Source organism: Babylonia areolata, chromosome 3 (genome assembly GCF_041734735.1).
Source record: "Babylonia areolata isolate BAREFJ2019XMU chromosome 3, ASM4173473v1, whole genome shotgun sequence".
Classification (NCBI taxonomy): Eukaryota; Metazoa; Mollusca; class Gastropoda; order Neogastropoda; family Buccinidae; genus Babylonia; species Babylonia areolata.
The window spans coordinates 35,966,639-35,978,604 of record NC_134878.1 but is presented as its reverse complement, the minus strand read 5'-3'; the positions used below and the strand labels follow the sequence as shown (position 1 = coordinate 35,978,604).

Genomic DNA, 11,966 nt, shown 5'->3' with positions numbered 1-11,966 from the left:
TTACTCTTGCAGATGATGGTCTGGTCTTCAAAACTTCGAAAGATGCTCAAGAAAGAACTACAGCTGTCCAGAAACAACTGAACAATATCGCGAAATGGTGCAAGGACACAGGATCTTCCATCAATTCAGTGAAAGCCCAAACGTTGCTGTGCACTCTCAACAACAAGACTGCGATCAAATCACCACCAGCTGTGTCATTCAGCGGAATTCAAATCGAGAAAACTGAATGCCAACACTACCTAGGAATACAGTTCGACAGGATACTGACCTTTAGAAAACACACTGAAAATACAGTTCTCAAATGCAAAAACGGTCTCTCAGTCTTAAAGGCAATGGCAGCAAAAGGCATAGAACAACGCTACCTCTTCCAGCTATGTCAATCACTCGTTCTCTGTGTGATCGACTATGGACTTGAGCTAACAACACTGTCTCAAAGCAGCCTCCTAAAATTAGAAAGAGTTCAATATGAAGCTATGAGGCTGATCCTTGGAACAGCAAAAGATACACCTACGGAACTGTGCGATACCTGCTTGACCTTCCTTCAATGCAGGCCAGAAACAAGTCAGAAAAGGTTACGACCTACTTCAGAGAATTAAAAATCCCTCAAAACCTACTACATGATGCTGTCAAGGAACCAAAAGGCAGCCATCTAGGATGGGGAAGATCATGGATGGGGCAAGCAGAAGACACAATCCAGCTTGTATGCCAACTACAATACCTGAAAGAAACAAAAGAATGGGAGGCAAACCCTGAAAACCTCAATCATCTTTTGAACAGAGCCATTTCACCTACTCTATGAAGACACTGTCAGAAATGGCCAGAAGGCAAAACTGATGCAGAAGTGAAACTACTCATAGAAGAAAACAGTAAAGAAGAGGACATATACACAGATGGCTCAGTCACCAAATACCAATCCGGTTGGGGATTCACTGCGAAACAAAATGGAAAAACAAGGGAATGCTGCGTACAAAGTCACAACCTCCATCCTAACGATGGAAGCTGAAGCTGTGACATATGATCTCCAGCGCCTATCGTCTATTCATATGCCTGGAAACCAACATGCCATGATTCTGACGGACACAATGAACCTCATACAAAAAATTGAAAGTGGAATGGGAAGCCCAGAGTGGCATGAGGCAATGCGTAACCTTCAGATTGAAAAACTTACATGGTCATACTGCCCGGGACACGCAGGTGTTAAGGGAAATGAGCGACCTGACAGGCTTGCTGGTAACGCAGTAACAAGCGGTCTACGTCTAAGGAAATCGGAAATCCTCAGAAAAGTCAAAGAATACCAAAAACAACAGGTACAAGGCCACCACACCATCGATCCCCTCAAATAAAGACAGGTAGAGAGAGGGAGCTGATGCAAGTCTAGCATGAAAGGTCGAGCAAGATGCTTTGTAAATAAAAATAATATTGGCATAATTTCCAAACCAACATTGCGCAAATTTCTTCAAAACAGAACAGTCTCTCTGGGTTTTTCCAAATACTGTAGACTGCAACACGCAAGACGCCTCTTTCCTGGCATCAGAGATCTTTTCCCACCCCTCTTGCGGCCAAGCAGAGGCAGCATGTGTGTGAGTGCGTGCGTGTGTATGTGTGTGTGTGCGCGCGCGCGCGCGCGTGTGTGTGTGTGTGTGCGTGCGTGTGTGGGTGTGAGTGTGTGTGCCGGTGTGTAGAGGATGGGGTGTATGTGCATGCATGTCTGTATTGTGGGAGCAACGGAATATTGAAAAGTGCGTGTGTGCATATATATGTGTGGGGAGAGGGGAGGGGCGTTGGAGGGGGGAGGGGTATGGGCGTGTGTGTGTGTGTATGTGTGTGTGCGTGCTGTGGAAGCTGCGATACGTAGCCTAGGAATGAGTGTGGGGGCCGGGAGAGGAGGGGAGAGGTGGGCAGGGGGAGGGGGGAGGGGTTGCAATGTGATTTGAGAGATGGTGTGCGTGTGTCAGTGTGTGTGTGTGTGTGTGTGTGTGTGTGTGTGGTGTCTTGGGGCTCGCCGTGCACTTTTGCTTGTAGGTGGGCCTGCCGTATGCACTGGCTGTGCTTCCCCGTCTGTGGAGCTGCGTTTGTGTGTGTGTGTGTGTGTGTGTGTGTGTGTGTGTGTGTTTCATTTATTTGCTTGTTCTTTGTTTTTTTTTTCGTTTTATTTTTAAAAAAAATTCATTATCACTATTGTCTTTTGATTTATTTTTTCTTATTTATTATTTTTACTTTTTCTTCTTCTTTTTTTTCTATTTCGTTTCTCAAATGATAAATTCTCTAGTCATTTACTTATTTATTCATTATTATCATTATATATATATATATATATATATATATATATATATATATATGTTAAAGGGGTAGTAGTGGTGGGGATAGGGGTGTAGTGGTTGTACGGGTAGGTGTAGGAGGTGAAGAGGTACAGTAGGATAACAGGCAGAGGATAGGTGCACAATCCACTCTCTCCTCGTACCACAGCAGGGTCTTTTAGAAAGATGAATTGAGGTGTTTATTTCTCTAACTTAACAGCACACCTGGAACACACACAATATTAAAACCCAGGTTAAATCAATACCAAAACATATGCTAGACATAATTGCACTGATGTAACAGAAACATCATCATGTTGTCTGGACAAGTAAACAATTCCACAGATAACCTTTCTCCATTCTCACACTCAATGTCTAGCCGTACACTCTCTTCTCAAAGAGATCTATGTAAAAATGTAAAACAAGCTTCATATAGCTTACCATCAACAATCAGTGGCACATAGGTTAATGTGCACCAAATATATGACTAACAAATACTAACTCCCAGTGTTTAACTCCTGTTAAACCACCATAGAATAATAGCTGTCGCACCAAGTATGTGGCAGACAATTACAAACTCCCAGTGTTTAACTCCAGTTAAATCACCATACAGTAATAGCTGTTTCCATTAGGACTGAACAAATCTGTACTTTGTCTCTGCAAAGTATCTCATTGGTAAAATTTTTTACATGGGAATCATATTGTTACCAAGTAATATGGTAAATATATAGCAACCTGTGTGCACCAACATAGGACTGCCTGTCAGTGGTCTCAAATCTTATTGAACACATACAGCTATGTGTTACCCCACTGGCATATAATATATGACTACAGCACATGGTAATCACAACTACCAAGTCACACAGGTTCCCCATGTTGCATTATCACTCATGTGCACACACACATGGAAACACACGTACATACAGTTAGCCTGTAGATTTGTTCACCTTGAGTATAACCATCACCACCTAACATACAAAATAGGTATGTCAAACCCCAAAATAATTCCAACTGTTACAACCAAAACATTCTACACAGATGCAACACACATAATCTCTGTGTTTCTTTGTGACTGAATGCTTACATTGTTCCAACAGTATGTCAACAATTGACACACCACTGACATGTTACTGAACATTATCATTTGTGTAAGCCAAGATGCACAACCTGTAAACCCAAACATGTCCAAGCATCATACCATAATATCAACCTGCAGAAAACAGGAAAGGGGGGGGGGGGGATACCCAAATACCCTAAACCAGTTAAACCAGTACTCCATTTAGTCATGTATTGGCTACATTGTGTATTTTAACCACTTTTCCTTCAGTCACTAGCCTCAAATACAATTAAGCCATACACATGCTGGCTATGCTCTCTCACAAGTCATGGTATCTGCATCAACACATTCCAGTTACATTAACTGTGCAATACCACATCAGCCAAAAGTGTCATAATGTTCTTGTGATACAACATTACAATTCAACTAACACCAAACTGTTTCCAGAACTTCAGGAACTAAGTTACAAAAACAAAACAAAACACCAGTACAAACAATTACAGTAATGTACTTAAACCCATTTCAATTACTATTGTTCAGTGTAAACACAAACACCATAAATCTGTACTGCAGTTAGTCTTTTGTGGAAAATAAACAGAAAAGACATGTTTCCCTATGGAACTGAACCTACATACATTACTCACTTTTAGATCATTTCATTAAATGCCTTGGGGTTTCTTGACTTAAATTAGACACCAAACTTTCAGGATTCATGAAATAATAACTGAGTTCAATTAACCAAAGTAAAACAGACTCTATAATCACAACAACATCCGAGACACGCAAACTGAATTGAAGTAAAAAAGGACAAATCAGAGCAGTGATAACCAACAATCACCAAAGTAAATATGTCCCAGTAGCACTGAGAACATCCAAGTGTTACAACAACTAATAATGCAAGCCAAGAAAATTACAGTGTCAAACACACTAAGCTACCACAAGGAATATATGACAAAACCAACTATGTACATACAGGCTACTGATTCTTAGCCAACACAAGTGTTGACTTCATTGTCCATAAGACACTCTCAGAATCTCCATGATTTACCACTAACACTGGTCGTGCCCTTATAAGTTGCCTATTCTTCAAATCTGTTTTCCAACAGCCCTTTTCTCTTCCAGCCCCATGACTTTGGACTAAGTCATGGTTCCAATTCATCTTTTGATCTAGAGAAAACAGAGGCAGGAGTAGGCCATTTTCCAAGAGCAAAAAATTCAGTCCCATTTCTCCACCACTGTTTAATACACCCAAGAGTATCTGGAAGAAATCTAAACAAATACCTATCTTTCACACACAGATCCTGGCTGACATATCAATAATTAAAGTGAGATTCACTTCATGTTCATGTGACGGAACACAATCCCACTGGGGAAATGTGTTAGTCACAGAATCCAATACCAGGAACCAAGCATTCAACTAAGTCCGAAAAATAGATGCTGATTAGATACTTACAGCCCCCTGGTATTGTCTTGTCAGTCTGGCTCTTTTGGCTTCTTCTTGGCAAGGGAGAAAATGACGAAACCCCTCTGCATACTGGTTTTATTCTCTCTCACCCATTCACTCAATGCAAATTATCTTACAACCCAGATCTTCCCAATTGGTTGAGGTTAACTGACCAATCAGCCAGGTACACTACCAGGCCCTCCCACACTGGTTGTGGAGGAAACTAACCAATCTGGAACCAGCAGTGCTAGACTTTACACTTTTGATGCTTTCCCACGGAACCCACACTGCCAAGGAGAAGGGGAAGGAGGGGGTGGGGAGGGGGGTGGAGGTGGCGAAAATGGGAAGGGAAAGGGGAGGAAAGATCGCCCAGCCCTGATTCTGTTCTAAACAGCTCATGATAAACACACCATACCATGCGGTGACCATTGAAGCAGATGCCATCCTGCCAGAGATCAACATGGATAGCACACACACACTACTGGTAGTGGCATGTGTGGTAAATATCAGAATCAGAGAGGAAGGGTCAACAAGGAAGAAAGCCGGTTTGATGTTGATGGAAAGGAAATGGAAAAGGGCAGGGGACTGTAAACATCTGTGGCCTGACATCTCAAGAGACATCACATTTAATTAGTATTTATATTCCACAATAACTTGCTTCCTCTGGACTCAGTGCTGGAGGGGGTGAGGAGGGAGAGGGGGTGTAGGCAGGGATAGATGCCAGGGAGGGGGCCTGTGAGGGTAAGGGGGGTGAAAAGGAGAGGGGTGGCTTAGGATAAATGGGGTGCCATCCTATGAAGTATCAACGCCCATAAATTCTGGTCTTGCTATCTCGGCACTCTGTGGCCAAGGGTAAAGGGGATGGGGGAAGGGAGAGATGGTAGAAAAGGGGGGGGGGGGGTTACAGCCTATCCGAGGAAGGAGTTCATTTAGTGTACTGGTAAGAAGAGAAGGGGGAAGGAAGGAGAGGAGGGGGGATGGGAGTAGGAGGGGTCTGTCAGTAAGCAACGTGTGCTGCAAAATCTCTACCATTGGTGCCTGACACACTATAACATCCACCCCTTGCTTTTGAAAGCAATGTCCTCATTGCTGCAGATTGCATACAAATCAATCACTTCATGCAAATGGCGAGACTAGTTCCCTATCCAAGAGCATTAGTAATCAACACAAGTAGTTCACCCAGAGAGGGGACCTAAGCATAAGAATCCTACCTCTCTGTTCTCAACTCCTGGCTGATCGTGGACCATCCTTTTAGGGTGGGTGCTGAACCCCAAATATTCCTGAGGCAAGGAACTTGAGCAGAGGACATTAACAGATAGATAAGTTACCCGCAATCTGTTACTTCTGAACCGCACTACAAGGTAACTTCGTGGGGTTTGAATGTATACCTTTGTTCGCCCGAGCACTCCTACGGGCTGGAACCTGAGAACTGCTTGACCCACTTCGCGCATCATCGTCATGACTCTGGTCTGATGCTGAGGGAACCTCAGGTCTAACCACCGGAGAGGACCCTTGGATGGGAATCAGAACCCATCCGTCATCACTTTCATCATCACTGTTCTCAACCCTGTTTGGTTTGGCCTGTCCTCCTGTCTTTTCTACTGGTGACAGAAACTGAGGTGGGGCAGTGACAAGGAGAAGGTCTGCACGGTTCAGGGTGAACTCACGCCCACCCGTGAATGGACGCACTACATATACAGGCGTGTTGCTGAAAGGACGAGCAGTCACTATGTGCAAGTCTGGAAGCCACCGATCTTGAATCTTTCTCCTTCCAGTTCCCCGGTTCTTTATACGGACCATGTCACCTACAGCCAGTGACATGTCTGTGCAAGGCTGCTGTTTGTCAGCACGATCCTTGGCCACCTTGTGGAGATGGTTCTGAACCTTGGAATGAGCCTCAAGAAGCCTGGCCCGATGTTGGCGGACCCAGTCTGTGGCTCTTGTGGCAGCAGCTGGTTCCCGACCTAAGAGAACATCGACTGGTAGTCGGGGATCCTGCCCAAAGAGAAGGTAGTGAGGAGAGAATCCTGTTGTGGAATGGGGCGTGTTGTTGTAAGCCTGTACAACCTCCTGCAAATATACCGGCCACCTTTTCTTTTGTTCGGCTGACAGTGTTCTGAGAAGATCATGGAGGGTGCGATTGAAACGCTCACACTGCCCATTCCCCTGAGGATGGTATGGAGTTGTCCTGGATTTGTGGATTCCATACATGTCACAAAGGGATCGAACCAAAGCTGATTCAAAATCCCTCCCCTGGTCACTGTGTATCCTCTCTGGCACCCCGTAACGACTGAACCATTCTTTCACAAGACCCTGGACAACTGTGTTTGCCTCCTGATTTCTGGTGGGGATAGCTACTGTGAATTTGGTAAAATCATCCGTCATTACCAGTACATTTTCCCGACCATCACTTGCCATCTCTAGCTTTGTGAAATCTATGGCTAGGATCTGCAGAGGACGACTGGCATGAATGTGCCCCATAGCTGGTTTTGCAGTGGCTCTCCTGTTCACCAGACAACGAGGACAGCGATCAATGTACTGCTGCACATCTTTTGCCATTCCCGGCCAATAGACTCGCTGCTGCAACAGACTCAGAGTTCTGTCCAGCCCTTGGTGGCCCATTTTGTCATGTAGCTCATATAAAACTGTGGGTCGGAGTGTGGTGGGAAGTACAATCTGCTCGACATTGCCCCAGCTGGGGTCTATGACATGCCTGACTAACACGCTATCCCTCACCTCAAGCCTGCGATACTGTCTCAACAAGGACTGTTCAACAGCTGACCTCTCCCTTGGCTTGCTAGGCCACAACTTCAAGACTGAGTTCAACTGGGGATCCTCCATTTGTGCCCTGGCCAGATCCTGCCGTGACAAGGTCGGCATTACTGGTGTCCCTGAATCAATGGTTGTCACCTTCTCATCACTGCTTTCCCGCTTGGTGACACGTGAACTCTGACACCAAACCTCTCGCAGGCTGGCAACTTCCGGGGGAACCTGTGTTCCACCTTGGTGAAACACCAAGTGAGAAGGAAGTCGAGACAGGGCATCAGCCCTGTTATCCCTACCAGGCCTGTATTTGACTTCAAAGTCAAATTGAACTAACTGCACAGCCCATCTCTGCTCTAACGCACCAAGCTTGGAAGATTTAAAATGAGCTAAAGGGTTGTTATCTGTGAACACTTCAAATTTTGAGCCCAGAAGATAGCCCCTGAATTTCTCAGTCACTGCCCATTTCAGTGCCAACATCTCTAATTTGAAGCTGCTGTAGTTGGCCTCATTTTTCTCTGTGGGGCGCAGCCTGCGGCTGGCATATGCTACGACCCTAGTAGTCCCATCTGGCTGCTTCTGACTAAGAATTGCACCAAGGCCCTCAAAGCTGGCATCAGTCTCCAGGATGAAAGGCCTTCAGAAGTCAGCAAAAGCTAGAACCTCAGATCCAGTAAGTGCCTGCTTTAGTTGATCAAAAGCCACCTGGTGTTCTTCTTGCCATGCCTGGCTGATAGATGCCAGTTTCCCTTTCTTGCCACTGGAATGCTGGTTGACAAGACTATGAAGTGGTCCAGCAATTTTGGCATAGTTCTTCACAAACCGCTGATAATACCCAGCAACCCCAGAAAAGAACGAAGTTCCCTGACATTTGATGGTGTGGGCCAGTTCTGCACTGCTTCAGTTTTCTCAGTCTGACAACTGATCCCTTGGGCAGAGATAGTATGCCCCAGATAGTCAACCTTATGTCACAACAACTGGCACTTCTCTAGCTTCTCTAGCTTTATCTTCAAACCAGTCTCTTCAATTCTCATCAAAACTCTTTCCAGATGTTGCAAATGTTCTTCAAAAGTTTTAGAGAACACAAGCAAGTCATCCAGATACACCAGGAGAAAACTGAAAAGGAAGTCTGACATGACTGAATTCATGAGACGCTGAAATGTGGCAGGTGCACCAGACAACCCAAAAGGCCTTCTGGTATACTCATACAGCCCAAATGGAGTGATGAAGGCTGTCTTTGGTTGATCTTGTGAGTCCATGGCTATCTGATGATACCCACTTGCAAGATCCAAAATTGAGAAAAATTGTGCGCCAGTGAGCGCATCAAAACTTTCCTGGATTCTGGGCAAGGGGTATGCATCCTTCACTGTTTTGCTGTTCAGCCACCGATAATCAACACAAAGGCGCACTGACCCATCCTTCTTGCGGACTACTACAATTGGGGCTGCATATGGGCTGTGGCTTTCTTTCACTACCCCCTTTTCTATGAGATCCCGTATATGCTCCCTGACCTCTTGAAAATCCCGAGGGGGAATGGGTCGGTATGTCTGAGCAACTGGGACATCATCTGTGGTTGGAATTTTGTGCACCTCCCTGTCTGTAAAGCCAATGTCTGCCCCTTCAGATGAAATGACATGCTTATATCTAACAAGGAGATCCAAGACCTGCCGCTTCTGCTCCTCTGACCCTTCAAAGCCCTGCAACTGTGAGTTCAAAGACTCACCTGTCCCCTCTGCCTGACTGGGTGACTGATTCTGCACAACAATCTCTTCCGAGTTGACCTGCAAATGGGGCGTTTCTCCTGATTCTACCGACTCGACCGCATGCAGGACTGCAACTGGAGTTCTGGAATCCAAAACAATATCATCATCAGACAAGTTTGCAACTCTAATATACCTAGAAGTGTTGTCAGTGCCAACTAAAGTGGGGACAACAAACAAGCCTGGGGGTAGGGGGTGACTAGAGGGTTCTGCAAGCAGTTTTCTAAAGGGTCTTTCTATGCCACTTATCTTCATACACATCAAACTGCAACCCGGAACCCGTGTTCTACCCACTACTCTAGCAATGCCCCGGACAGAAGTGCAATGGGCACGTACTTCACTGATGACTGGTTGCAGACAAGGTGGAAAATTTGCATCATGAATTATCTCACTACTGAGGGGAGAAAGAACCTGCTGCAAAATATTCATACCTAGGATAGCAGGGTTATGCTGTTTGCGCACATAGATGGAGGGGTCAGCTGAATCCTTTACAACCAACAGGGATGCCTGGCATTTCTTCCCAAATACCTCTACCTCTCCTTCCAACAAACCAACATATGGAATGTCTAGCCCATTAGCTGCCTTGACAGTCAGCCAACTTGTTTGTTGGAGAGGAACCTTACCTAACTGCTGTCTGTACCAAGATTCTGAGATAGTACTAACTTCACTACCTGTATCCACTAATGCCTTAACTGCCCTCCCCTCTATCACCATGACTGTTTGTGGGCATCGACCTGTCAAGTTGGTAAAGCTAGCCTTGGTGTTCGCCTCCACTGTTTGGCTTCTCACAGCAGAGGCATCTAGTTTCCCCCCTGGCTAGGGCGGTTCTGCTGCTCATCCCTTAACCTTTTTCTGCAGTCCTGTTTGATGTGGCCAAGCTTTTGGCAGTAGTAGCACCGCCCGTTGTTCACTGGTGCCTGGGTCGTCGATCTTGGGAGGGCTACAGGGGATGGTCCAGGGACTGTGCGCTCCTGCAGGGTTGCCATGGCAGTCTGCATGGCCTGGACAGACTCCGTGAGCGAGGCCAGTTGTCTCCTCAGTTCCATCACCTCTGGCGATGGTTGTGGCACCAGCTGATGTTGGAAAACTGCTGGCATGGCATCTTCTGGTTCGCCCTCTTCCCAGGTCCATCTGAGGGCTTCGTCCCGGATGGTGCAGAACGTGGTGCTGTCCCGCTCCCGAATGAGGCGCCGTAGCTCTCTCTTGAGTGGAGCAGAGGTCAGGCCCTTGATGAACCTGTCACGAAGCATCTCCGCTGAGATGTCGTCTCCATCTCGTTCGTTGATCCGGGCCTCCATGTTCCTCAGCTCTTGCGCAAACTCCAGAACGGACTGTCCTGGTGCCTGACGTCTGCCATGGAAGGCTGACATCAAACCTGTCAGAGGCTGGCTGTCTCCAAAGGTCCTCCTCAAGATTTCCAAAACCTTCTGTGGTGTGTCGATCTCGTCTCCTGTGTATGCCAGTACCTCGCGTCTGGCCTTCCCCTGCAGGTGACAGATGATGAAATCCACTGCCACTGGATTGGCTATCCGGTAAGCCTCCAGGAATCTGCTGACCTCTGCAATGAAATCCTCTGCAGGCCCATCAGCAGACTCTCCTGAGAAGTGGGGTGGCTTAGGTGGTGCCCACCACTGTGTTCCAGCTACCTGTTGACCTTCGTCCGCCATCTTGTGTCGTCTTAGGGTCTTGCTTGGGCTGTGTTGAGCTGCATTGGGCTGTGTTGGGCTGTGTGCTGCTAAAGCTAAGAGACACCTCACCTGCTGATCCTGTCGGCGACGCCAAGTTGTTAAAAGGGGGTAGTAGTGGTGGGGGTAGGGGTTGAGTAGGGGTAGGTGTAGAAGGTAGAAGGGGTAGAGTAGGATAACAGGCAGAGGATAGGTGCACGATCCACTCTCTCTTCGTACCACAGCAGGGTCTTTTAGAAAGATGAATTGAGGTGTTTATTTCTCTAACTTAACAGCACACCTGGAACACAAACAATATTAAAACCCAAGTTAAATCAATACCAAAACATGTGCTAGACATAATCGCACTGATGTAACAGAAACATCATCATGTTGTCTGGACAAGTAAACAATTCCACAGATAACCTTTCTCCATTCTCACACTCAATGTCTAGCCGTACACTCTCTTCTCAAAGAGATCTATGTAAAAATGTAAAACAAGCTTCATATAGCTTACCATCAACAATCAGTGGCACATAGGTTAATATGCACCAAATATATGACTAACAAATACTAACTCCCAGTGTTTAACTCCTGTTAAACCACCATAGAATAATAGCTGTCGCACCAAGTATGTGGCAGACAATTACAAACTGCCAGTGTTTAACTCCAGTTAAATCACCATACAGTAATAGCTGTTTCCATTAGGACTGAACAAATCTGTACTTTGTCTCTGCAAAGTATCTCATTGGTAAAATTTTTACATGGGAATCATATTGTTACCAAGTAATATGGTAAATATATAGCAACCTGTGTGCACCAACATAGGACTGCCTGTCAGCGGTCTCAAATCTTATTGAACACATACAGCTATGTGTTACCCCACTGGCATATAATATATGACTACAGCACATGGTAATCACAACTACCAAGTCACACAGGTTCCCCATGTTGCATTATCACTCATGTGCACACACACAT

General features: G+C 45.8%; 1 protein-coding gene across 1 annotated transcript; it reads right to left on the bottom strand.

The window, feature by feature from the left end:
- Positions 1–10,121: 10,121 nt before the first annotated feature.
- On the bottom strand, positions 10,122–10,988 carry LOC143280309 (uncharacterized). The gene has a single exon (XM_076584941.1). It carries the CDS (start codon positions 10,986–10,988, stop codon positions 10,122–10,124), a length of 867 nt encoding a protein of 288 aa, XP_076441056.1.
- Between the last annotated feature and the right edge of the window lie 978 nt (positions 10,989–11,966).